This window comes from Acanthochromis polyacanthus, chromosome 16, assembly GCF_021347895.1.
Source record: "Acanthochromis polyacanthus isolate Apoly-LR-REF ecotype Palm Island chromosome 16, KAUST_Apoly_ChrSc, whole genome shotgun sequence".
In the NCBI taxonomy this organism is placed as follows: Eukaryota; Metazoa; Chordata; class Actinopteri; family Pomacentridae; genus Acanthochromis; species Acanthochromis polyacanthus.
The window spans coordinates 33,455,539-33,483,479 of record NC_067128.1 but is presented as its reverse complement, the minus strand read 5'-3'; the positions used below and the strand labels follow the sequence as shown (position 1 = coordinate 33,483,479).

The following is a 27,941-nucleotide window of genomic DNA, read 5'->3' as shown; positions in this document are numbered from 1 at the left end:
ATTTTCAATAAATTTTTATTTATTGTTACTTTTGTGAGTTTCAAGTGATTTCAGTGAGAATTGTGGGTTTTTCCTTCTTTAACTGAAGGGTACCAACAATTTTGTCCACGTGTGTATAAATGAAGGGGTGAGGATCATTAATTTAAAGTGACCTTCGTCTAAATGATGGATTTTAACAGCCAGAAATGTTACAGATCCACGTCTGAAAAAGTCTGCAGGGACTTATAATAATCCTGGAATATAGTGAAATCTATTGTTTTCCCTCCTTTGGGCATGATTTTCACAGCAGTGCACTCTGTCTCTTTTCTTCATTAAGACATTTCCTTCCCTCTTGTGGGAGAAAATAAGTGCTGGAATGATTTATCTCACAGTGTTTCTTGCCTGGTGGGATTCCTTAGTTAAGTCTCTGCACTAGTGGGGTGATTCATATTTCCATTGTATGTGGAGTAACAGATCTGAAATGAATCATCAGTTGTAGCGTGAAAAGATTATTATTCTTTCCTGAAAACCTGACCCCCGATGCACTCTATTATAAGGTTGTCTTTAGAGATCCGTAGCGTGAAAATAAACACACTGTATTCTACAATCTGAATGTGAAATCGAACCAAGACGACCTTCCTGTGTGTCAGACAGTAGGGTTGTCATTGTTTTCCTTTGCAGCTTACTTTATGACAATGTTTGAAACTAAAAATCCCAACAAAACCAACACAAGAGGCCCAATTCAGAGGCTGCATCTGAGCGTTTGTTAAATGAGACGGATGCCCACAACAGACTTCTTATTTGCTCCTGTTGCCTACCAGTAAAATAATGACTAACCCCCTCATGTCATTCTAAGTAATTTTACCAGTAAATCACAGCATAATAACCTATAAATGATGAAAACTTCAAATTTTTCCTCTGTTTTGGTGCAAAAAAATGTTCACATTTAAGGAATTATCTTTTTACAAAACATCATGAACATCCTGAAATTTCTTAAGAAAAATAAATTCGATTTCAACAACATTATACCTCAGTTTATCATTTACACATTACAGCTTAGTCACAGGTATCTGAAACTGAATGATACAGTAATTTACTTTATGATCGAAACGACAAGTCAGAAAAAACAGGCAAAAAATATAAAAAATAAGACAAAATGTTACAAAAATGAGACACAAAATGACAAAAGCAAGAAATAAAATGAGAAAAACGAAACAAAGAACACGAAACAAAACAAAAAGAGACAAAAATTTGATAAACAAATTACAAAGGGACAAAAAGTAGACAAATGACAAAATGGGACAAAAAATTACATAAATGACGCAGACAAGACAAAAAGAGACAAAAGCAAGAAACAAAACGACAAAAAGACACACAACACAAGCAACACAAAAAAACACAAAACAGCAAAAATGATGCACAAAATGACGAATAAAGCAAAACACAAAATGACAAAAATAAGACAAAAAACACAAGTAAGACAAAAAGGAAACACGAAACGACAAAAGTGAGAAACAAAACCACAAAAACATGAGACAAACAACAAATTCAAGCAAAAAAAAGACAAAAACAAGACAAAATATTACAACAATGAGACAAAACTACAATGAACAATCTGGTATTTTACTTTATGACCAAACACTGGTCATGTTCTGGAATTTATAGTTTTAAAAATTTGCTATTTAAGTTTTAAATTTCTGAAGCTCTGTAATTTTTACACTTTACAAAGTCGTCCTGCGGGCCGGATTGGACCGTCTGGAGGACCGCTTTTGACCCACGGGCCACATGTTTGACATCCCTGATCTGATCTGAGGATTTATGAAATGGGACAGCCTTCATTTTCTCCAAATGCAGCCTCTGAATCGAGCCAATGTGTCTAACTGAAGCTAACGAAGTCGCACAGTTAAACTTATTCTACTGTTTTTTCCCCCCCATCATCATTTAATGAGTGAGGAAAGAAGTCGTTGGGCTTTTATTGTCTCGTACGATTGCCTTCATTCCTTCAAGAGATCGTACAAACGCTGACACGTTCCTGCACGTGATCGTTACATAACCTGCTCTATGGTGTCATTAATGAAGTGATCTGAGACCCGCACTGAGGAAATCCTGTGGTTAATGTATTATTCATGCAGACAATGTTAGTTAAGGTTAACAGCCAAGTGTGGAACTAACTGAAGGACCTGGAGAGTAATTGGTGTTTAACCTTTGATTGGAGAAAAAACTATGGAAGCAGGATGGAATATGAAGCTGCTAAGTGCTTGAATTCATGCTTGTTAAAGCAAATTGCCACCCACTCGCTCACCCATGCATTAAGTGCTGTACTGGTCTATCACTGACTGTGATTATTCACAACTGAGTGACAAAATTCCAAAGTGAATACCACAGTTGTATCTCAGCACATGCATGTAAAACTCATTTACTGAGCCCTTCTAAGCTTGTCTGACTTTGAGACTGAGAATATAAACAATAACTAATGGGTTCGATTCAGAAAGAACTGAAGAAAGTGCAGCTTTAAATCAGAGAGTGTCCATTTGCTTGTCCAGTCAGATGTGTTAAAATCCTGTCTCCCACTGGATGTAATCATGAAAATACTGAGGCTTGATTGACAATGTCCTCACATTAGGTGTCATCCTGCTCCAGTGGGAGATTGGAAAGTCATTAGAAGGCACCCTGCAGCCCCTATCCGGAGACGGATGACAGCATTAATAAAGAAAAGTGGGAGTAGTTCATTATGCAGACGCCTTATGAAACGTTAAATAATGAAAGTCATCCTGTATGTTGTTGCGTGTGTGGAGTCGGGTTCATGTGAGTCACACGTCTCTTAGGGTTTTTGTTCAACGCCTCATTTTCTGGCTGCATAGGAGATGATGGGTCTGGAGAGAAGAAGAAAGGCAGTGGACCTCTGATGGAGTCGTCCTCTTTCTGTATGAGAAACCATACATACAAAGGCCTCTATGCACCGCGGCGTATGGATTAATTTTTTTCCATCCTTCATTCATGTCAGAGTAGCTCAAGAACAGAGTGTGTGAATAATAAACTCCAGTCTGAGCCTTTACACCACCTCATTTCTCACTACTGAAATCTCTCAAAGCTATTCTTGTGTGCCTATCAGCAATCATTGCACAGCTGAGCTTTGTGGAAAAGTTTTCCCGTCTGGCAAGTTCAGTTTCTTGGTCCCGTAATGAAGCAACACGATGGGGATTTTCTTTTGTTACATCACGTCAAGTTTTTGCTTTCCCTTACAATCCTTTGAATCTGCAGGGCTTCTGTTGTGTATGACAGGAGCTCAGGAATACGTAGCACATTGTAGTCCATCGCTGTAGCTATTATTGCATGCATTAAGCATCACACAGCCATAATCATAACAATATGACTACAGCCACAATCAGAGCAGCAGGCTGTAGACTTTCCATGCCGGCCTCGTAAAAAGAGCAGGACGCAGCCCAACGAGCATGCTAAAATTAAAAGAAAGATATGAATTATTTATTCTTATAAACAAAACAAATTCCTTCAGAAAAATGGTGCAAATAAACAGACATGTATAACCCCTGATACTTGAGACTATAACGAAACAGATGAAGTCGAATATTAAAGCCCAGGGAGCTACAAAGCAGCTCTGCCATGCCACAACAAATGAAGCTCTGGTGTTTATGTGGCATCTAGCTATGAGCACAGAGTGTATATAAGAGATGAGATGGACGTAGCCTCAGCATCTGAAAAGTAAAGGAAATTTAGAATGGCCAGTAGGGGGCGACTCCTCTGTTTGCAAAAAGAAGTCAGACTGTGTAGAAGTCAATGAGAGAATTACCCTGCTTCTTCTCTGATTTGCTACCTCTGTAAACATCTTCTTCGTGTGTTTTGAGTTTCTACTGCTGGTTTTGAGACTGTTTGAATGTGGCATGATGTTGCTTTTGTAAAATATGGTCCTATTTAAACTAAAACCGACAATAAAGCAGGTTATGTGAAGAGAAGACTTGGAGTTGCAGGTTTGACGGGTCGAGTTGTAGCAAGAAAGCCATTGCTAAGACATCGGAATAAGAAAAAGAGACTTGCCTGATGGACTGCTGAAGACTGGAAGAAGGTGTTTTGGAGTGATGAATCAAAATCTTGAAATCTTTGGTTCATCATGCAGGATTTTATGCGCCGTCGAGTAGGACAAAGGATGGTTCCTCAGTGTGTGACTTCAACTGTGAAACTTTTGATGGTAGTTAATATTGCAAAAACATAGAAAATAAATAGAGCTATAAAAGTTTGTACCTTCTGGCGAAAAGGCAAAGTTGAGCTCTCAGATATGCAGCACCTGAAATAAAGCCCTCTAATTTCCGTTATACCACTGAACATTAACTTTTTTTGTTGCGTAATATACAGTTCATGCTTTAAAACAGTTCACAACAATAAAACACATTTCACGGCTAGAAAACGGAGACTGATTCCCACATTTGACACCTGTAAAAGTGTCGTCAGGCACTTTGTAAAATATTCTCACAGGAGATCAGTCCAACAACATGCACGACGGCACTACGTCAGTTTGTTCCAGCTAATTTATACTGGCAGTTTGGATTAAATGGTACATGTTCTGCTCTTTTTTTTCCTGTGTCTCATTTCTCTCAGGATTTGGGAACATCTCTCCGCACACAGAAGGAGGCAGGATCTTCTGTATAATCTACGCTCTACTGGGAATTCCCCTGTTTGGAATCTTACTGGCTGGTGTCGGTGACCAGCTGGGGACCATTTTTGGGAAGGGCATCGCCAGAGTAGAAAAGATGATCGTGGTGAGCTCCTTTAGTTACATAAGCTTGTTTTTGTCTTTGCCTTGGATTAAACAAGGAATGGCATACACCGATCAGCCGCGACATTATGATCACTGACAGGTGAAGTGGAAAACGTTGATCATCTTGTTATAATGCAAAGTTCTGCTGGGAAACCGTGACTCCTGACATGCACCACCTACCTAAACATTGCAGGTCAACCAACCCTGCAACCCCCAAACCCCTATGTCAACAGTAGTCCCTGATGCCAAATGTCACCCTCAGCTGGACAGTGCACCCTGACACACTGCAAGAAGTGGCCTGGTGAACACGACAGAGCTAAGGTGTTCACCCTGGTTCCACACTCCCCAGATGTAAATCTTACTGAGCATCTATGGGATGTGCCAGGATAAGGCTGATCTAGGTAGGTCCCACGCTGCAACCCACAGAATTTACTACCACAGGACATCCCTAAAGGTCATAAGTCCATGTCCTACTGGGTCACAGGAGTTTTAGCAGCAGAAAGGGGACCAACACAAGATTAGGTTGGTGGTCATACTGTTCTGTCTGATGGGTATATCCATCTGAGGGCATTTCATTCAATAGCTGTCAAGACATGGCACTAAAAACCAAAATGTCAGCCTTATAAGGGAAAACTCAGAGTCCGTAGACTTCATTATTAGGACCATGAATGCCTGGACAAAGGCTCATACCAATGCGTTCAATGATTCTTAAGATTTTTCTGGACAGATACTTCCATTTTAAAAGGAAATCTGAAATGAAAACATTCTGGTTGTCATCCTGTTTGTTTAATTTTACAGAATCTGTATTTTACAAAATGAATTTTGGGGAGGGATATTGTAACCTAACAGCTGGATGCAGTCACTAATGAACAATACCAGGCTGGTGGTCGTAATGTTATGCCTGATCGGTGTATGGTTTAAGTTTTACATTTATTGTGTACCTAAAATCTAAATACATCTGTCAAGTTCGGTACTGAAAGCATCGTGCCAAGAAGTGCAGCATGTGATGGATGCAAACAAAATCACAGCACCTAACCAAACTCTCAGGTGAATGCATACCTGTGTGCAATACGCTCCTTTAGTTTGACAGAACCATCACATGTGACAACGCAAAGGCATCTGCATAGCTGATTTACTGTAGCTGCTCCTCCTCTAAGCTTTACAGTAGAAGTGCGAGGTGTGCTTTTGCCTCAGACTTCTGCAGCCTGTACTTAACTGTGCGTGGATGCAGTTTCAGGGGGTTGCCATGTCAACAGACTCCTGAAGAGTGATCTAAAATGCGGTTTGTTTCAGTACAGAAAGCTCAGTTCAGTAAATTACTGAACCTCGCCGTCATTGTCCTTGTTTGTGGAACGAACCAGCAGCAGCACAGATGGTGGGACTGTAATGATGGAAGTCACACATGGACTTCTGTCACATACGAGTACATACGATTTACACATGCTCACGACCACGTAGGACACGGAGAATATAGATGGACTACGGAGAACAGTCTGGTTGATGGTTAGTCATTAAAAGTTGCTTGGAAACGCCAACCTTACAGCTGAGCAGCTGCTCTGTGTAAGTCGGTCAGGATTATATATGACAAAAACAGTGACTGCCAAAGACTTTCCTCCAGTCTTCTCTCCTCTTTGACCAAAAACTAAAGTGTTTTCATAACTGAGCAGGGTCAGACCTAAATGCACTTCTTCATATCATGTTTAAATGAACAAAATTAGAAGTTTACGAGCTCTAATGTGCAGCTGTCCTGGTGAAAATACGCAGCTGCATTGAGAGCACTGAGTGGTAAAATAAATATACACAGAGTAGCAGTCCTTTGTGCTGCACTAGATTTTGTATTATGTCCTTTATAGCTCTCCGTTTCAACCTGTTCCTCTTGACTGGACTGGGCAACACACACAAAAAAAGTGAAATAATTGGTCTTTTATGACAGCTTGCACAAAACCTGATGCAAACAGACAAAGCTAAGAACCACCGTTGTCGAATCCATTTTATGATTTGGGGTTTTAGGTTTTGTCAAGTTAACTAACTCAAAGAAAGCCTGGCTTGGTTGAATTTTAATAGACCTCTAGGTTTAGACAGAGAGGATGAGGCAGACAGAGAATGAAAATGAAATGGATTTACATCATTGCTGCATATGGAACGGGCAACAGTCACAATTCAGAGAGCAAAAGATCAGAGGAGCTGGAGAGAAATGATCGCCTACGCTGAGGGCATGACACTTGATTGATTGAAGTTTAGACAACTTGGCTTCAGGTTAGGAATAGATTGTCGTTTTGGATAAAAGTTCCAAAGTGTACATATAATATCTTCCGCTACACATCAGTCTCAACTTTTTAGTGTTATTGTAGATACTGATCTTTTCCTAACTTTGACTAAGTGCCGAAACAAAATCTGATATTTCATGAATACAGATGAAATACTGTAGAGATTCAGCACTGTGCAACTTGTAGGATTTGTTAATTACCAGTGTCTTCTAATCACAAAAGTCTACTTCCTTTTTGCTGAGCAAGTATTATGTCACCATTGATTCAAGATATAATTCACTTGGGCCCAAGATAAACATATTTTCATTGAATGTTGTATATGAGTGCAGTCATGTTTCCTATAGTGCTGATAAATGTCTTAAAGTTCTACTTCTTGTATAAAAGTTAGATAAAATGATAATAAAGGCCCCTAAAACAGTCACTGATTTCAGTTAATAGCCTCCAGTTTCGGTGTAAAAGCACTGACAACAGCAATTTTTCAAGATCCGGATACTTGGCGAGAACACGTTAATTATGATTTTGATTTATTGCTGCCTCTGTAGCTCCCTGGGGAGGAAGAGAAAGGTTGCAAGCTTATTTGAACAATGCAAGGCTACCTCCTGCTGTGCAGTCAAAATGCTGAAGAGCAACCTCAGCACCACCAGTCCCTTCGGAATACAGTAAAGCTCAATTTTCAGCTGATTTGTAAGGTTCAGTGTAGATCACCTTATACTCTATATGCTCCACTGCTCTGTGCGGTTCAACAAGGACATAAGACCTCATAGCCACACTGATCTGAGCTTGGCTTGATCTTTATAGTTCCCCTCAGAGGCGCTGTTGTCTGGGCTTACGTAACGTGAAAGGAAAAGGGCACGATGCACAGGGAACTGGCTGGAAAGCAGTCACCTCAAGTGGAAAGGCAGCGCAGAAAACAGCAGCATGAAGGATCTACTGTAACATACTGTAACCGTGGAGGGAAATTGAAATTCACATATTTACAGCCGGCAGCTCAAGCTGAAACCGTAATGAATCCATTAGGATATGTGCTACTATGACTGCATGTGGATTCCTGGGTAAGTGGTTGGTATTACAGCACATGTGAGGTCCACTAAAGTCATGTGTCACCTCTTGTGGGTGGGCGGACCATCTGACAGCAAAAGTTATGTCACATGAACTTCGCAGCTTGACGTTTGAGATGTTAGAAAACATAAAATGTGCTCCTGGAAGGAGGTCGAAGGAAATGAGTCATCGCAGTGTTTAGTGAGCAAAAAGAATAAATGGCTGTGGGAAATCAGGCAGAGAGGGGAAAAAGCAGCTTGTTTTCAAGTTAATTTCAGCATTCATTTCCTACAAGGATAACTGTGGACTGAACTGAAGAAATTTTAATGTGGGACAATTAACAAACTCTATTGTGACAGGAAAAAGCACTGGTTCATGACAGTATTCAGATAAAAGCGATGTCAATGCCATAACACCAAGCCATCCTGCCTGCTGAAATCCAGGCTCACTGTTTGCATTCATAGCTGCTTTCTGTGAGTTTAAATTGTTTCTGGCATCCACAAATACTGACACTACCGTCAAAAGTTTAGAGTCACTTAGAAATGCCCTTATTTTTGAAAGAAAAGCATTTTTTTCAATGAAGACATTAAATTACAGGTTTACAATGTCCTCGACCTACGCCGTTTCATCGTTATGTATTAAATTATGCTACATTCCAACACTTTGCCCTTCATTATGGCTCCCTCGCATAAGTCAGGCTCTTCTGATGGCAGTGCTTCGAAGAAAAGGAAAGCCATCTCCATGAAAGTGAAATTAGATATAGTAAAACGCTCAGAACAGGGCGAAACACCGAGGAGCATCGGTCAAGTTGGAAAAACAGTGCAGCATACTGAAGCGACCATCTGTGATGAATGAGGGAGACTTTATCCGGTTCTCTCATTGTTAATTGAACCTTCACACAAAGAAGCCTATACCTTAGCTCCAGAATTAGCTGCCGTTCCCAGCTCTCTCTAGCTCGACACACAGACACACACACACTAATGCTGACTCTCAACCAATCAGAGGTGAGCTAACTAAACATGGCACCTTTACTGACAGTCGGTAAATCTGGAACTGAACAATAAACATTGAAACATCAGCAACAATATCAGTCCATTCCAATATTGTGTTATCATCTCGTAAAATGACTCATACATGCATGAAAGTCGTTGGTATTCATGACTTTTCTGTAGAACTGATCGATATCGTGATGCACGTAACAGCTTTGTTTATATTTTCACTGGAGTTCCAACTTATGGCAAAAATCGACTTACATCGATCCGTAGGAACGGAACTCTGATGTAAGTGAAGGACCCCCTGTAATCAGAATCCAGTGTAGACATTGTTAATGTGGTAAATGACTATTCTAGCTGCAAACGTCTGATTTTTACTGGAATATCTCCATAGGGGTACAGAGGAACATTTCCAGCAACCATCACTCCTGTGTTCTAAGGCTACATTGTGTTAGCTAATGCTGTTGAAAGGCTCATTGATGATTAGAAAACCCTTGTGCAGTTATGTTAGCACATGGATAAAAGTGTGAGTTTTCATGGAAAACATGACATCGCCCAAACTTTTGAACAATACTGTATTTTAAAAGCTAATTTTCTCTATATGGATGTCATCTATCCTGTCTGCAGAAGTGGAAAGTCAGCCAGACGAAGATCCGTGTCATCTCCACGCTGCTCTTCATCCTGTTCGGGTGCCTCATCTTCGTGGCCCTGCCAGTGGTCATCTTCCAGCAGATCGAAGGCTGGAGCACGCTGGAGTCCATCTACTTTGTTGTCATCACCCTCACCACCATCGGCTTTGGAGACTTTGTCGCCGGAGAAAAAGGTCACTTGATCGCCTTTTGTATTTATAGGCCGTCTTTCATTTTTATGTCTGGCACCTCGTTTAGAATCAGTGTATTTATAGCTGAAGGATTCTCCAGACTCAAAGATGTGCACAGCAGTGATAAGCCTCCCACTGGCCTGCTCTGCGCTTCACTTCATGATACATGTACTCTCACTGTTTTTCTTATGCAACTCTATCACTGCAGCATGCTTAGGACTCCACAAATCCAAACCCATTACTGCCAAAAAAAAAAAAAAACTCAAACAGGTTAATTTTCTTGCTCAAATCATAATAGTACATTAAAATAAATATTAATCTGAGTTTTCAGGAAATAACGCTGTGTGAAATACGATAAATATCAGACATGTTTCATACATAAAAGAGCCATTAGATGTAAAATTGGCATTTCAGCCACACCTTTTAAACAATTAATAAATATAATAATAACAAGAAAAGCACTGAAGTAATAATTTGGAAACAAATTGATAATATAAATAGTAAAATATATATAGTATGTAGAATATACTTTTTTTCCAGTATTGGTAACACTTGTGAAAAAAATATTGTATTACATATTGATTCCAGGTTTTAAAAATTTTAGTAAAATACATAATCAAAGATATTGATCTTTTCTGATTTATAGCATTCTAACTTTATCACGCAGCACAAGGGTTCTCTCTATTTCTAGCCACTGTTGTGACGTTTCCGTTGAAGTGCAGGACTTTGTATTGCAGTGAAAAATTAGCCCACACTGAGTGAGCATGTGACAGGAGCAAAAAAAAAAAAAAGAAGAAAGCATAGAACTGGGGTTCTTAAGGTTAAATAGTAATAAAAGGAGTAGTTTACACTAACCACCAGATGTTTCAGAGTTAATTAGACTTAGAAAGAACTGATTGTTTTTCTGTTTCGTAGATATTTATGACCTAGTCGCTACCTAATGAAGCCTTAACAAGCGTCTCTCGGTCTGTTCTATAGTAACACAGTATTATCTACCATTCAGTAGTGAGGTGTTAAGGAACTGCTTATAAAGAATTCATTAATTCCCTGTACCATATTGTGAAGTGTCACCATGGTGGACTACGTCTTGACTGGGAGTGATTGCTATCATGAAAAAGTAATCATGAATAAACAGTTTAGTTTTATCTTCAGACATAGCTAAACTGTCTTCATATTTCACAGTTTGATGCAGGGTTAAGCTAACCAGCTGCTAGCCTCAAATTCATATTTAGCATACAGACATGAGAGAGGTCATGACAAATCCATCTAAATAAAGAAAATGAATATTTGTACTGCACTTCCCAGAATGTCACTATTTCTGTCATTAATTTGTAGTAATTTTAGTAGCAACATCTTTAGCATTAAGGGTTAATAATAAAAAACTAACTGCACACATTTTCCTCATACAGACTGTGTATTTGAGATAGGAAAAGTAAGAGGCATGTGCATATTTTTTTTGAAGTGTGTGTGATTGTGTTAGTTACGTTGTAGGGACCCAAATGCATTTACACAATCACATCACTGGGACGAAAATCAAGTCCTCATCATTGGAGGTGCATGGTTTAAGGTTTGAGTAAGGTCAAAGCAAGTCCATGTCCTCTGAAGTCACGGTGTGCGTGTCAGTTTGTGTTTGTGCAGCAGGTGGCATTAGCTTAATTTGACCTGCTTGGCAGATAACAAAGAAGAGGCAGATGGGAAAAATCACAAACACTTAGCTGCTAGATTAAACTTCCCTGAGCAGGCCTAATGATTATAGATTAGATTACACCACCTGTGCCAACCCCTAGTTGTTACAGTAAACTAATCAGCCTGGACTCCTGTTAGTTTAACTGGCGCTGCAGTGGATGGTTATCTAACTGCACAGCGAGCAGACTGACCCTGCTGCTTCATCTCAGCTGATATTTTAAGAAGTCATTGAAAGGCACAGATCATAATGGAACCTGCTGTGACTCGTACATGTACTTAAGGTAATATTGGCACAGGGACTTTACTTACATCAGAGGGTGATGTTGGATAAATCCATGCAGCTGATGGAACATGGATTCCAGCTGGGGTTATCACGACAAGATATATTATCATGTCAAAACATCTTTTCCTGCGTTGCTCATATATAAATATCTGTATGTGGCTCGACCCAGATACACTGCCAGTCAAGAGTTTGGACACACCTTCTTATCTAATGGTGTTTCTTTATGTTCATGAGTATCTACATTGTATATTCTCAAAACTATGAATGAACACAGATGGAATTATGTGTGGAAAAAAGTGTGAAATAAGTCAAAACATGTTTTATAATTCAGATTCTTCAAAATAGCCTCCCTTTGCTTTGATTACTGCTTTGCACACTCTCGGCATTCTCTCGATGAGCTTCATGAGGTAGAACCTGAAACAGTTTTCCAAGGTGCGTCACCGTTCCCACCCCAGGAGAGTCTTGGTTTGCCGTTACTGGGGCGGTCCTCATGTGAGCCAGTGTCATCGTAGCGCTTGATGGGTTTTGCGACTGCACGTGGAGATACATTCAAAGTTTTTGTAATTTTCCAGACTGACCAACCTTCAGTTCTTATCCCTCGTGTTGTCCTTACCAAAAAATGTTGTTGCCTCGTCTGAAAAAAGTCCAAAAATTCAGAAAAAATTTCCCCAAATTTATAAAAATTTGCAAATGCTTCAGGAACAAAATTCCCAAAAAGTTTTCCTCATAAGTTTTATTTTTTAAATAAAAAAATCCCCAAATTTGACAGTGAAATTCACTAGATTTTGGTTGATTTTTCTGAATGTTCTTAAACATTTTTTTAAATTTGTTTTTTTTTTCACCAAAAAATGTTCAAAAATTTCCTAAAACAATTTTGAAAATGTGGAAGTTTTCACTGTGAATTTTTTTATTTTTTTTCCACGTTTTTAAAACTTTAAAACAGGTCAATTTGACCCGCAGGACGACAGGAGAGTTAAAGTAATGATGGACTGCCGTTTCTCTTTGCTTAGCTGACTGGTTCTTGCCATAATATGGATTCTTACAGTTGTCAGCTGTGTACTAAACCTGATTTCTGCACACCACTACCGATGTTCCCAACCCCATTAAGAGGGCAAGAAATTCCACAAGTTAACCCTGACAAGGCACACCTGTGAAGTGAAAACCATTTCAGGATACTGCCTCATGAAGCTCACTGAGTTTTATGAAGTTTTCAGACACAAAAATGTAAATAATTCACCAGACAGAACATGTCATCACACAATGACAAAAGTCGCCAGTCTGTCTGGTTACAGTTTCTGACTCTGGTGAATGGTGTTGTTTTTTTGTTTTGTTTTGTTTTTTTTAAATATAGCTTGACTTTCAAACCCATCAGTTGATTTGGGGTTCAGAGGGTTGAAATTGCACATTTCTTATCATAAATATTCTTTTGAAGGTTTATATAACAGTGCATTTACAAATAAACTGTGTCGCATCATCCTCAGTTCATTTATGGAGGCAGAAATAGAGTTACTGATTATATGACAGACAGCACCCAGTTAATTAATGAATTCCATTGCCTTGAAGAAGGACATGTGATCTATAATGTACAGTGACATCACACATGGCATGGACTGTCAGACCCATTACATGGCTTTATATAGTATTAGAGCACCAACATCATCAGCAGTAACATTCTACACATGACTAAAGTAGTTCCACTTTAAACCGAATCAAAAGCCCAGGGGCAATTAAAGGTCACGCTACAGCAGAAAGACTTCTGACTAAAAGAGAAATACTGAGGCCCACTGAATGATACGAGGATAAAAGTGAAGGAAACATTTCATTTAACTCACTGGATCAGGCCTTTATTCATTATGCTCAGACTAAAAACAACCTGCTTGCTTTTTCTCAGATTAATAAGGTTCAGAAAGTAGCACAAGAGGACGTCAGAACTTTTTATAACACATTTGTTGGGTCCTTTGTTTGGCAGGTGGGTCAGAGAGTCTTAACTATCTCGACTACTACAAGCCCGGGGTGTGGTTCTGGATCCTGGTGGGTTTGGCGTACTTTGCTGCAGTGCTCAGCATGATTGGAGACTGGTTTCGGGTCATCTCCAAGAAAACTAAAGAAGAGGTAAGTGCTACGGAACGTTAAGGTCATGCACATGGGAGGCAAGAAGCTTTTTTCCATTAAATAAGGCGAAACTGAGTATTATCTTGATATAAAGACAGATTGGGAGAATTTTGTGAGTCAGTGTTTGTAGCTTTATGTTAGATTGCCGGTGCTCATTGACATTTTCTTGGTTTTAGTGAAGAATCTAGAGATCCAGGCATCCAGAAAAATATCAACTTTTCCCCACGAGTGAAACATTTAAGTCTAAAATCATTATTCTTGACTAATAGGAAAAGTACAGGGTTATCTTTATTTCTTGGGCACATGGTAAGCAGTGTCCAGCAGAGTTACTACTGATGCTTTCCAAGAATCAACCGGGCAGCTCCTTGTGCCACAAGATTTAGTCACTGTTAATGAGTTAGCAGATAGACTCTTAACCGGGTCGTAGGTTGTTATACAGTGATGAACCAGAGTTGTAGTTAGCGTTATCCCCAGTAGAGTCGGCATACTGACAGATTTTGTTTGTTAAATTCTGACACACGGCTGTTGAGAGACACTGTGCCTGTAATTTTATGCATCTCTGCCTCCCTAATCTCTCTCTAAACATGGCAAGATTAACTTTTATAGAAGCTCAAGGCAAAAAATATTCTGATTGGCTCTTATCAATCTACCAGATGGTGTACGGTATAAGTTAAAATACTGTTATGAAGAGGCTAAAATTGGTCTTGTCCTCTCTACAAAGCACAGTGAGAAGATTGTATAACTAGTAAAACACTCCAAAGTCAATATTTTACCAGCATTACAAATTCACTGTCAAACTTTTGCAAACCTCACTGGTCTTGGGCTTCGAGGCTCCTGGTCATTTGTTATCCAGCCTTGTCTGGGAGAACTGTGGAGTCGTGACGCGATAAAGGCCAAGTGGAAATAAGAGATAACAGCCAATCCTCAAATGGAAGCGATGGAGGCAGGAGATAGAGGAAGACCTGGAGAAAGAAATCAAATCCTGCCTTACTGTCAAACCTTTGCACATCCAATTGGTTGCCACATAAAACATTTTTTGCTTAAGAAAGTTTCAAAAAGGTGCTTTTAGAAACTCATAGATGCCCATACTGAAAGCAGCACTGCAACCTGCCAAACTGTGAGCATTACACAGGTATGAATGTACACCACCATTCAGAAGTTTGGGGTCACCCAGACAATTACATGTTTTCCATCAAAACTCACTTTTATCCATGTGCTAACATAACTGCACAAAGGTTTTCTAATCATCAATGAGCCTTTCAACACCATTAGCTAACACAATGTAGCATTAGAACACAGGAGTGATGGTTGATGGAAATGTTCCTCTGTACCCCTATGGAGATATTCCATGAAAAATTTCCAGCTAGAGCAGTCATTTAACACATTAGCAATGTCTACACTGGATTTATCATTTATTTAATGCTATCTTTGTGGAAAAAATGCTTTTCTTTAAAAAATTAGGACATTTCTATGTGACCCCAAACTTTTTATCGTTAGTATACATATATAAGTTAAACTGCTCAGAATGTGTCTTTAAATTTAGCTGCACAGATAAAACATGTCTTATTCTTTTCATATTTAACCCTCTGAACCCCTAAGCAGTTTTTTTTCTCCAGTCACATGGGAACTCACTGTGGGTTTATTGTTCACTGCATTTTAAATGAGTGTGATTTTTTACCATTTCAGATAGTTTCCATCCTGTCTTCTGTCTGCTCTGTGTAGACACAGCCTGCAGTTCATCCCAGTTTAGCCAAAACATCCCTCTAGTCTTATTTTATTCTATAGTAATTGTTTAATAGTTGCATCCAGGAGTGCAGGTTTTATTATACGCTTATTATCTGTGTCAGACAGACAAAATAAAGTGATTTTTGATTAGATATGATAGATTAAGTTTCAATCTGGCTCCCAACAGATCCACATTTTTTGAAGGACTGTCAGAGTTAAAACTTTCCTTTTGTTTTTGATCGTTTCTGGTACCGTATTTTCACGACCAAAAGGCGCACTGTACCAAAAGGCGCATTCTCAGTTATGTGTGCCATTACTGTATTTAACACACACATAAGGCGCACCTGATCATAAGGCGAGGGTTTTATATACAATCCACGCCCACACTTCCCCCTTTAACGTTCTCATGGTGTCCTCTACTACGTCGGCCTTACAACAACAACACGCACACAAGCATACAAGTGTGCGTATTTAAAAATAGAGCGGGAGCAAAACTGAGTTTGGTTGTGCTTTATTTAAGTATTGATTACAAAGTACTAACATTTTTTAATCATCAATAGTCGCGGGCATGGTAAAACACACGGATAAAACAAGCACACAAGTGTGCGTATTTAAAAATAGAGCGGGAGCAAAACTGAGTTTGGTATTCACATTTTTTTTTTACCGGTAATCGTCATCAATCAAACCCATGGAAGTCCTCATCCTCTGTTTCTGAATTGAACAGCTGCGCTAAACCTCCATCAAACATGCCAGGTTCACTTTCTTCACTGTCAGAGTCACTTTTCGTGCCGTGCGGCGCCTCGGAAATGATGCCGGCTTTTGCGAAAGCTCGAACAACAGTGCCAGCAGACACGTTAGCCCAAGCATTTACAATCCATTGGCAAATTGTGGCGTAACTCGCCCGGCGCTGCCTTCCACTCTTAGTGAAACTGTGGTCCCCATCGGTCATCCATCGCTCCCACGCCGCTCGCAGCCTTACTTTGAACGGCCGGTTCACACCGATGTCCAGCGGTTGGAGTTCCTTTGTCAGGCCTCCCGGAATGACAGCAAGCGCAGAGTTCATTTGCTTCACTTGTTTTTTCACATCGGCTGTGAGATGGGCACGCATAGAGTCACAGATCAACAGCGACAGTGATGCGTGGAAAAAACCACCTGGTCTACGTCCGCCTTACAACAACACACACAGGACGCACTGCACCATAGGGCGCGCCGCACAATTTGAAGAAAATCTAAGACTTTTATGTGCGCCTTATAGTCGTGAAAATACGGTAATTATATTAAAGATGCCATGTATTTCAGTCCTGCCCGTGCTTGGAGGTACAGAGGGTTAAAGAAAACATCACATCAGAGTTTCTAGTTCCACTCTACATGCATCAGACCTCCTCACGCTGACGCTGCAGCTGCTGCTTAGCACTGAACCCTTCGACCTCTTCAGCAGCCTGACTCCCCTCACGGTACCAGAGTAATACCTCAGTGTTTTCCAGTTCACTCTGCAAGGCATAAATCTGAAGTTATGAATCTCCGTCCTGCCTTTTCCCCGTGAAGGAAATGCCACCTCGTCCAGGAGTTGGATTAAATATTTGGTGTGTTTGCGCTGGCTGGTGCTGAGTAATAAGATACCTCGCTGTTCTGGCAGCTTCATTATTTACATGTAAAAAGCTGCAGAGAGCCACACATGCACCCTCCTGCGTAAAGCGACCACAGGCTCATCTTATTCCTTTATCCTATGGACCATAAAGAAGGCTTGGAGGGGCAGTATGGCCGTCTGCAGTGGGAATCCTTCCACGGGCATAATTAGGAGAACAGCTGTGGAGGCTGTGAGCTCTGTGGAGAATTACATTACTGAGGGAGAAGGTTTCTAGAGGTTGAGGGGAGGGATGAGGACGAGGGAAAGTGAGAAGACGGATGAGAAAGCGGGTGGTGTTTTTGCTCCGATGTGCGCACACATGCAATCAGTCATGTGTCATAAATTTCAATTCAAGCGCTCTAACCAGGCTCACCTCGGAGTCTGATAAATAAATAAGCAGTGAAGAGAGAGGCCTAATGCATTATGAAGGTTGAATCGGTGATGTTTGCTTCTCTCTCTGCCCGTCACCTTTCAGAAACCCCAAACAAACACGCCGAGCCGATCAAATACAATACATAGTCGCGCCAAAGGGTCACACACAGCTGAACTTTAAAAAGTAATTTCATATTTATTGCCTGAAGCTTCTGCACTTATCTCAACAGGTACGTGATGGTTGTGTGAGATTGTGTCTGCAGCCTCAAATGCAATCTCTACCTCGCAGTTACGCACCAGAAATTACAGCACAAACTTCTAAAATCACCTGTAATTCCTTAATATTTTTCTACTTTTCCACATTTTTAACTATGATATTGAGCGTTGTTGCTTAAAAGAGTTGTTCATGTTCCTTAATCACACGCTAAATGGCACAGCTCACCGCATCAGTTACAAAAACGATCTCCTCAGGTACAAATTCCTCTTTTTTTCCCCCTCCATGAATCTCCACGTCTGCCTTTCGCCTCGGATGACGGATGACCATTCACTGCAAATAATAGATGAAGGTTATGAAGTACTTTCAGGGGCAGCGCTAATTGGAGGGCAGGCAGGACATGTGGAGGAATGCTTGAGGGAAACGGTGGTCTGAACGAATTAATGGACGTGGTATTTCTGATCACAAGAGCGAGTTCTATTAATTCTTGGTCAGCTGTTCGCATTTAGGAGGTCGCTTCTATTAACCCGCTCTGTCTGACAATGGATACAGTCAAAAAGAAAGACAGGAGTTTTGTGCAGATATGATGTCTCATAATTCTTTTACAGATCATGTTCAGTCTTGTGACACACCGCGACAGTTTCTGAGTTTTTCTCCTTTTGTTCCTGTCTCTTTTTTTCCACAGTGGACTCATTTTTCGCTGCAATATAAAGTCTTGTACCTCGATGGGAGCAGCACAGCGATGGCAGGAAATAGAGAAAACCTAGAAATGTTTTTTGTGGAGTATAACAAAGTTAGACTTCCATAAATCAAAGCAAACGCTGAATTTATTTGAGGGAGGTATTTCTGATTTAGAGCGCTTGCATGTAGCAGTTAATCCATGAGATGTTTTCTCATGTGTTTACCGTAACTATTACAACATGAAAGTCAGGTTCAAATGAGGAATATGTCTCATTTACATGCTTTGGTTAAGTTCTACTTCCTGCCTGAGTTAAGGCATGCAGAGACTCTTCTCTCATTGAACAAGGCTGATGATACTGTGATAAGTGTGTGCATGTAAGTATGTATTGACCAGTCACTGATCAGCTGGAGGGGTGCTGAAGGCACCTGGTCACATGGCTTATCTCAATCCATCATGTTTCAGCCCAGGCGCAAAGATGAACACTGCAAAAACTCAAAATACCAAGTCTTATTTAAGTCAAAAAGTCTCATCCCACTTGATTTAAGATAAATTCACTTAACAACTGACATTTCAGCAAGATAGAGGGGCTTGTTTTAAGACGACGCATCTTAAATATCTCGTTAAGTCAAACAATCTTGAAATTGTCTTGTTTTAACTCACGTGTTATCCTGAAAATGTGGGGGAAAAATACATATATTTTCACAGTGAATCTTCTGCTGTCCATATTTTCAACATTTTTGGGAAATTTTTGAACATTTTTTGGTGGAAAAAATAAATATTTAAAAAATGTTCTTAAAGAAAATATTAGAACTTCTACTGATATATATGGAATCACATTAGATATTTTTTGGAAGATTTTATTCATTTTTTGAAAATATTTACAATTTGATATATTTTTTAAACTTTTATTTCTTGCCAATTTAGTTTTTTTTAAATAAAACTTTTAAGGGAAACTTTTAAGGAATTTTGCAAATTTCTTTAAATTTGGGGATTTTTTGGCTGAATTTTTGGATTTTTTTTCAGACAAGGAAACAGCATTTTTTGATGCTGTAAATGAGGACAACAGGAGGGTTAAGACACCTAAGCTTGACAATCCTGGTAAAATGCAGCTTAAAATAAGTTTCCCCAGCTAATTTTAAGATCTCAATATTCTAAATATCATATCTTATTTCGAGAAATCTTACCAAGCCATTTTTCACTTGTTCTATTGGCAGATTTATTTACTTATTTCAAGGTAAAAATTCCTTGAAATAAGTTTTTTTTTCTGGTTTTGAGAGGGGCATTTTTTCCAGTGAACTTGTAGTATGTAAAGCAGACATTAATCCCTATTTATGAGTTCTCTGCACCACTCTGAATATCATGATGCATTATTGAAACATTTGAAATAATGATATATTGGTGCTATGTGGTGTTCTGCTGGAAAACCTTGGATTTTGGCGTCCATGTTGATGAGATTTAGACACCTAAATAAACATTGTCCCAGAACAAGCACGTTCCTTTAAAATCCTAAATGTCACTGCAGAAAATGCATCTACCACATCACCGAAACACCAAACAATCAGAAACATCTTGGGGAACATGACAATCGCCCAAGGACCAACACAATATTAAGCAGGTGGTCATCATGTTATACCTGATTAGTGTAAATAGTATGTTGCTAGGGTTAGGGTTGGGGTGAGGGTTAGGTAATCCTATTGGTAAGTGGAGGAAAAGAAACTAAAAAGTCTCAATATATACAAAATAATTAGAATCTGCCTTGCTTCTTGAATATTGCAGTCATTAAAGTTGGATTTATCAATTATCTTTTATTTGATTATTTTATTCTTATGATTATAACTACATGTGAAATCTGTGCACAAGGGCCGTGGAAGAGTTATTTCATAACGTCATTTGACTCGTCAGTCAACTGAAAATTAATCAACAATTATCAAAGAACATTCTTACATCAGCTGTGAATTAATGGCTCCTCTCTTTAAACAGCACCACTAAACATCAGCTTTTCTGATGCTACTGTATTTTATCACACATGCTAACCAGATAAAACTAAACAAAGAGACGGTCTCTTCTAGCAGCAGATGCAGATGTAGCACACATCAGTGGTGAAGAACATGTTGTATTCGATCCCCTGCTGACATCAGTCTTCATTCTGTTTCTGCAGGTCGGGGAGTTTCGTGCACATGCAGCCGAGTGGACAGCAAACGTGTCGGCCGAGTTCAAAGAGACCCGCAGGCGCCTCAGCGTTGACATCTATGACAAGTTCCAGCGTGCTGCATCCATCAAGCGCAAGCTGTCGTCCGAGTTGGGTATCAATGCGTCCATCAACCAGGAAATGACCCCTGGCAAGAGGACGCTGTCAGCCAACCTGTACGAGGACAGAGAGGCTTACCCCAGCCTGAGCCTGTCCCTCAGTCCTACACCAGGAGCCCTGACCAGGAACGGCAGCCTCTATCTGAACGGCCTCAGCCCAGACTACGCCGACCGGAGGGAGATCGCCGTCATCGAGAATCTCAAATGAGCAACAGCGTGAAATGAGGTTTATGGAACTGAGTAAAACACATCTGATAGTGGACAGAGATCTCAAACACTGTTGTACTTCTTGACTGAGGATCACTGATGAGGTACGCGTTTGTTCAGTAGATTGTGCTCCAATAATCAGCCATCGACCTGCGTACCTTCATGTGCACTCATTCTATGAAAGGAGTCGTCCCTGCAATGCGATGGACAGCTGTGTGAGTGACTGAGCCGAATCAAAAGCGTGATCCAGACTGGAAGAAATGACGGCATCAGAGGCGACAGACCTATGAGCAGAAAGGAGACACTGAGGTGGCAACACACCGGACCACCTCCTCCTATGTTCCCTGTAAAACACACACACCTGAATACATTCATCCAACTTGGGAAGCAATAGATGTGTCTGTCCTCATCTCTTTCCAGAGGCCCTGAAATCTGCATCAGATAAGGAGGATCCTCGCTCTTATAAAACACCGCATCGTCAACAGTCAACACTGGTTTTTGGAGTCCTGCGCTAACACAAAGGAATGTCACGTTTGTCGTTGGGTTTACACTTCTCGCAGTATAAATTTCTATGCCTTGCATTCGCCGGTCAGTCAGCCCTCACTCAAGAGATGAATGTCGACATCTTAGTTCCCTCATGACTGAAATTCAGCTTCTCATCCCAAGGAATGATCCAATTGTGCCTTACTGAAAACCACAGTGAACATGTGAGGGTAGAGGACGATGACGCATGGAAGAATGAGCAACGCTCTGTACGTCCACTCATGCTTGTTATATTTGAGCACAGCAGTAATAAAGACTTATTTAGGATGAGACTTTTATTTGACTAATTTCAAGAGGAATCTTTAGTATGCATGACGACTGAGTGGAGAAACCGTTGCTTGAGATAAGATTTGGGAAAATATCACCTCTTATTCTAATGTTTTAGGTATTCATCACCCGTCTCCATGTGCTGGGGCAGTTGCATTAACCACACAGTGCCAGGCTTGATGATCAAACCCCATTTCCCCCCATACCAAAGTAATGAGCCTGCTTTCCTGAGAGAAGAAATAGGTTTTCAGTCTGATCAAAGCATCCCGATTCATTTTTGTTGTTTCTAAATCCCAACCTGCAGGGTTTCTTGAAATCGAACCAAATGTTTTTTTCCCTCGAAACATAGAGCTTGGTGCATCAACGCTATTTTTTCTGTTCCAAATAAACCCCCGGCATGTTTGCTACCATAGCAGTGAAATCTCTGCAGCTTGGAGGCATATCTCTACCTTACCGCTTTTCATGCTCGAGCTAGCCGAGAAGCATTTCCTCAGCCGATAAAGACGAGGTTTGTTACGTCTTGCCAATACTGAATGTATACCATCAGAAACCTTTACTTACTGTGTGAATTGCAGCCGCTCTAGATCACTTAAATGGTAAATGTGTCAACATCATGTCAGCTTATAGTAACTGCATCGAATCGAAGTTCAAAAGCATTTATTTGCTCTTATGTAAAATCCTAAACTAGCAGTTTAGATTTAGTACTTTGAGAATAAATTCCTCAAAGTAAGAAAGTGGTGAAACAAAAGTCAACCCACCTTTAATGACTGAAATTCAAATCGTTCTTTTTTCTCTGTTCTTTCTTTGTCCACCTCAATCGTCCTCGGCAAAGAAGACACCAGTGTTACATAAATCTCTCTTCTTCAGAGACTGTTTTTTTCAGCTGTTCTTTGCTGGAAGGCTTTTGTTGCTTTATCTTTCTGTTTACACAGCTTCTTCTACTGGATTTACATCTTGAGACGTACTTGTTCGGGTCATACTTTTTCTTCTTCAGAAACTCTTGTGTGCTGTGGGTCATTAGCTCACTGGAATATTCCTGCTCTGCCGAACTTCTGCAGGCTGGGAGTCACTTTGCCAGCCAGTATTTAGTGATATCCACAGGACTTCATGGTGCCAAATATAAATATCCTCTTTGCGACCCCTTTAGCACTCCTCCAGCCCGCCCTGTGCTTCACTGTCAGGACTCTGCGTCCACTGTGGTAGTCCTGGCTCGCTTCATACTAAACATACTGAACCCCATCTGAAACAAACTTATTTTTTTTGTTTTGTTTTGTCTCACAATCAGATGTTCAAGCAATTATTGTCCAAAGCTGAGAAAGTTCCAACGTGTCACTTTATCACCAAGTGTTTGAAATTTACAGATGTTCTCAGTTTAGTTTCTATGTTGGATGCATTGACTTTCTACTGTTGAGCCTTTATTTTCACGTTTGTTATGTATCAAGTGTCTGTTTTTGATTGTTCATAGGAGGAAGTGCTCCACTGTTCAACTGGAAAAAGTCTGATTAGGGCTGGGCGATGTGGCCAAAAATAAAATCTCTATTTTTTTAGTCATCTTGGACGATTACGATTTTAATCGTTTTTTGTTGTTTCTTTGTGGTCTGTTTGCTATGGCTAGTGTTAGCCATGCCGCACTCCCGTAGCTGCCAGTACTCTTCCCATTCTTTAGGATGCCTCTGTCCGAGGTGCTGAAAGAGGTTAGTTGTGCTGGTACTCTTCGTTTTCACAGTACTTTTGCAAACCTTGCACATGACTGTAGTTTGCTCTGTGTCAGTCTTGTCAAAGCCGAACCACTTCCATATAATCGATGTAACATGAGGCCCTTTTGTCGCCACCAACTCTTCGTCTGCTGTTCTGTCCGCCATGACGGGGGTGTGAGTGTTTTGGCGGAAGGAGATGAGAGGCGGAAGCAAACACCAGTGCACAAGTCGTGAAAGGCAGAAGAAGAATCTGTATTGTTATATATTGAAGCTCGCCTCGATTTTACGATTTGACAAATTTTCAAATTGTCAGGTTTTAAAAAGGCAAATTAATTGCCCAGCCCTAAGTCTGATTATTAAGAGTTGAGGCAGTTTATAATCTTTTGACACTAAAGTGTACCTCTGCTGTAGTTACGTGTTGATTGGAAAACAAGAAAATGGCCGAAATGTTGTTCAGGCGCCGTTTATATCACACTTACATTCATTGTTTTTTATTTTAAGTTCGTTCATTTTATTTAGGGTGTTTCTACAAGAATGGATTGCATTTCATGTCAGTTTTTTGGTGTGTCCCAGTTAAACGGTTTGGATTGTGCATCTCTTACAGGTTTTCTTCCGTGTATTTTTCCAGAAAGACATGCTGTAATATTCTCAGTAGATTTGACCGTGCCATTTACCGTCTGTAGCACCGCAAACACTCCATGTCATGTGCTACTGTTTGCCAAATATCTGTGTAATAATTTATGAGTATATAGAAGGATGTTTATCATATGTGTTGTGCTTAAAATGTAAGCCATTTTTTGTGTCATAAGCACACTTCAGGGCAACAAGATTCTGTATAATTTTACTCCTTAAACATCCAACAGAAGCCATTCACAGCAGCTGGTGGTAAACTCAGCTTATTTATAACTAACGCGCTCACAAAGTGGCATTTTGTACATCAGTGAATGAAAAGAGGTCACAACAAATGAACTTGGTCTCACAGAAAAAAGACAACTGCTGCTAAATATTTACACCCAACACATAGCAGGTGTGAAATATGTGACCTTATTAATTCACTACTCATCGAAAAGACCAGAGGAAGTGATATAGTCCACACATTTTACCTGACGTTTTGTATAAGTATGTGTAGATTTTGAAGTCAATTTTACAAAATAAAAACATACTTTAGACAAAATAAAACAGTACTGTTTTCCTACATTAACAAATAATAATATATTTGGGTCATTCTGGTATTGGAGGACATTTGAGCTTTAAAATTTTCAAAAAATAAACCTTATTTTCTACAATTTCCTGCTCCATATTCATCAATAATAGGTTATAAACTATCAAAGGCTTGATTGGCTCAGCTTACACATCAATGGTATCATTTTTTATTCCATGTTTTGTGTGTTGTTTGCTAACCCTACTCTAATCACAGTAACAGGGTTGCTAATCCATGCTAATGTGATCTTTTTCTCAGCAGTAGAAGCTAGATATTTAGCTAGCTGTTATTGCTGACCAAGAGGACAAACTGACTGATGGAAAACAGTCAAAAGAATGAGTCTGATCCTGGTAATATGAGGTAGAGTGAGACATTCAATCAAGGCTGACAATGTTATGAAAAGATGAAAAATAGAAGAGAGGACATAGCTTTGCTCTACTCATTCTTTAGGAAAACTGATGATGTGAATTCCAGCGTTTCATGTGATTCACTGTTTTCCATAAAAAGGTTATGCTGACAGGGTTGTTGTGGGACATATGTTCCATGCATAATAATTATTTAAAATATTATGTTGATTAAAAAAATCTTCCCACAATTACAAGAGACATCAATGAGAAAAATAATACCAAAAAAAAAAGATTTAAATTTAATTGTAACTGTTTTATTTGAGATTCAGTTTGGCCATCAGAGGGGTGGGAGAAGAGAAAAATGACAATTTAGGAGGAAGTCCAGACTTATTTGACATTTTAAAAAATATTTTCAAACCTACTTTTAACTTTTTTTTAGATTTGGCCTCAAGGCAAGTACATTCACACAACAACTGCATGTTTTAGTATTTCCTACATGGATTATTTGAAATTTGATGGGTGAGATGTAAAATGTCCTCCAGTTCTGAAATGACCCTTATAACTACTTCTGAAACAAATTTTTCATATAAATTTTAAACATAACTAATAAAGCCTACTGCTAACTAACCTTACCAATCAGTTCTCATATTACTGAAGTCTTTACGGTTAATCTCAGGCTTAAAACTAGCAGGACTTCCCCATCAAACTTTGTAAATGATTCAGAATCACTCAGTGCAACACAATCCATGCCATTATTAGCAGCTTCGAGCTCTTTCTCAGCTCTGAATCTGGTGGTTTTCTTGAAAGGTTGTCCTCACCGGGAGCAGTGGTTCGTGCACAGCCTGACTGTAAGGTCAACAGCTGTCACGTGAAATCAAGTCAAAGAGGAGTCACCGAGACTTCGTACGATAAAAGCAAGCAGGAGGTTTCTGAAAGCAGCAGAGCGTTTGTCTGTCTCTGTAGCGTTTCTGTAAAGCAATCAATAGAAGCTGCACATTTTCTGTATGTTGTATTGACCTGCAAAGATGAGTACATTAAAGCTGAGGCGCCTGAGGAAATCCCACCCAGCCTCAGTGCAGCTGCTCAAAGCGAAGCCCCTAAAGGTCGTCATGCTGCTTATTCCCAGTCAGCCGTGTGATTGACAGCCTGTCAGCGCCACAGTCAGTCAAAGAGGGTTGTCGATGAAGTGTTGCGTAATATGTCAGGCCGCGGAAGCCCACCCGCATGGACAAGCGTGCATGACCGTGACGGTGGGCGTACACGTGCAATAAGGAATGTGTGTCATGTCCGCCCACACAAGCATTTTTCACATGGCATCCTCTTTATTCTCCCAAAGTGACAGATTTTAATTAAGTCTGTGGCTCAAATCAGAGCTCCCAGCTGAAGCGTGTTGAATGTATTTACCCATTCATGACGGAATGTAAGCGCATTCATCGTTTAATGTTGTGATTAATGTTTGCAAAGGAGCTCGAATAGCTCAGAGGAGATGCTGTGAAAACAAGCTCTGGCCCTCATTGATTCAAACATCATGAGATGCAGAAATTAGAGTAGATTAAAGGGTTTCAGGAAGTTATACCAAGTATATCAATGGTATCAAAATACGTTTTTGATGAACCACAGCTTTGGTGTGGATTTAAAAATTTGCCTAAACTGTATGCATGAGAAGAGAAGAAAGGACAAATTCACTGTTTGGTCTGTCGTCTTCTAATTTCCAATAAACATACCGTATCATTCAAATGTTTGGGGTCACTAAGAAATGTCCATATTTTTGAAAGAAAAGCAGAAGATAACATTAAATGAATCAGAAATCCAGTCTAGACATTGTTAATGTGGTAAATGACTATTCTAGCTGGAAACGGCTGATTTTTACTGGACTATCTCCATAGGGGTACAGAGGAACATTTCCAGCAACCATCACTCTTGTGTTCTAATGCTACATTGTGTTAGCTAACGGTGATGAAAGGCTGATTATGAAATGCAATTATGTTAGCACATGAATAAAAGTGTGAGTTTTCATTTTCTGGGTGACGCCAAACTTTTGAATGATTGTGCAACTGTAAAAATAAAAATTCATGTAACGGGGTCGTGTGCACAGATGCACATTTTTTGACATCATTTCAGCAAGTGTTGCATGCTACTTTAAGCGTTACTTCCAGTGTTTATAGGTCAGATGTGTCTGTTATTCCAGGCTTGGCTTTGGGTTAAATAACAGCAGAGCATCATATGTTTCCAGTATGTTAATATGTTCATGTTGGTATGTCACTTCTGATCATGACTCACTTTTCTGAAAGTTTAGAATAAAACATTTTCTATGAAATAAATACTGAAGGTCACTGTTTTTTTTTTATGTTTGGTGGCTACCAGTACCAGTAGGTTCAGATTATAGCGTTTATTCAGTCTTCTATTAGCCAACGTGGCTTCACGGCTGGGGTTATATCACCATGGGTTGGTTTTCAGTTGTGTTTTTGCATTTCATGTGGAACAAAAACATTTCAAAAATTGTTTGGGTGTATGTGGACGAAGCCCTGGTTTCCTACTACTCCTCTACCAGAGTCTTTTTGCCTTTATTGTGACAGTAGCAGTGAAGAGTGACAGGAATCAGAGGAGAAGACATGCAGCAAAGGGCCATGGGAAGGAATCAAACCCGGCCCGCTGCGTCAGAGACCAGCCCCTGTACATGGGTTGCCTGCTTAACCCGATGAGCTATACAGGTGCCCCCTCTACCACAGTCTTGAGTCTAGATGTAGGGCTGTGTTCTTACTTGCCTGTTTTGTTTCTTTTTTTTTTTCTTGTTTTATCTTATC

At 39.9% G+C, this 27,941-nt stretch overlaps 1 protein-coding gene and 1 long non-coding RNA gene across 2 annotated transcripts in view; both read left to right on the top strand.

Moving 5' to 3' along the window:
- Positions 1 to 27,458, top strand: part of LOC127537766 (uncharacterized) — a 54,657-nt gene extending 27,199 nt beyond the window's left edge. Inside the window, exon 2 of the long non-coding RNA XR_007947588.1 lies at positions 25,151 to 27,458. This is a non-coding gene — a long non-coding RNA (uncharacterized LOC127537766). The remainder of the gene's footprint in view (positions 1 to 25,150) is intronic.
- Positions 1 to 27,458, top strand: part of LOC110951772 (potassium channel subfamily K member 2) — a 48,099-nt gene extending 20,641 nt beyond the window's left edge. The window contains exons 4-7 of the mRNA XM_022195000.2: positions 4,591 to 4,751; positions 9,675 to 9,870; positions 13,806 to 13,948; positions 20,727 to 27,458. Of these exons, the coding sequence (XP_022050692.1) occupies positions 4,591 to 4,751; positions 9,675 to 9,870; positions 13,806 to 13,948; positions 20,727 to 21,083 (857 nt within the window). The 3' untranslated portion in view covers positions 21,084 to 27,458. The remainder of the gene's footprint in view (positions 1 to 4,590; positions 4,752 to 9,674; positions 9,871 to 13,805; positions 13,949 to 20,726) is intronic.
- Positions 27,459 to 27,941: the final 483 nt, after the last annotated feature.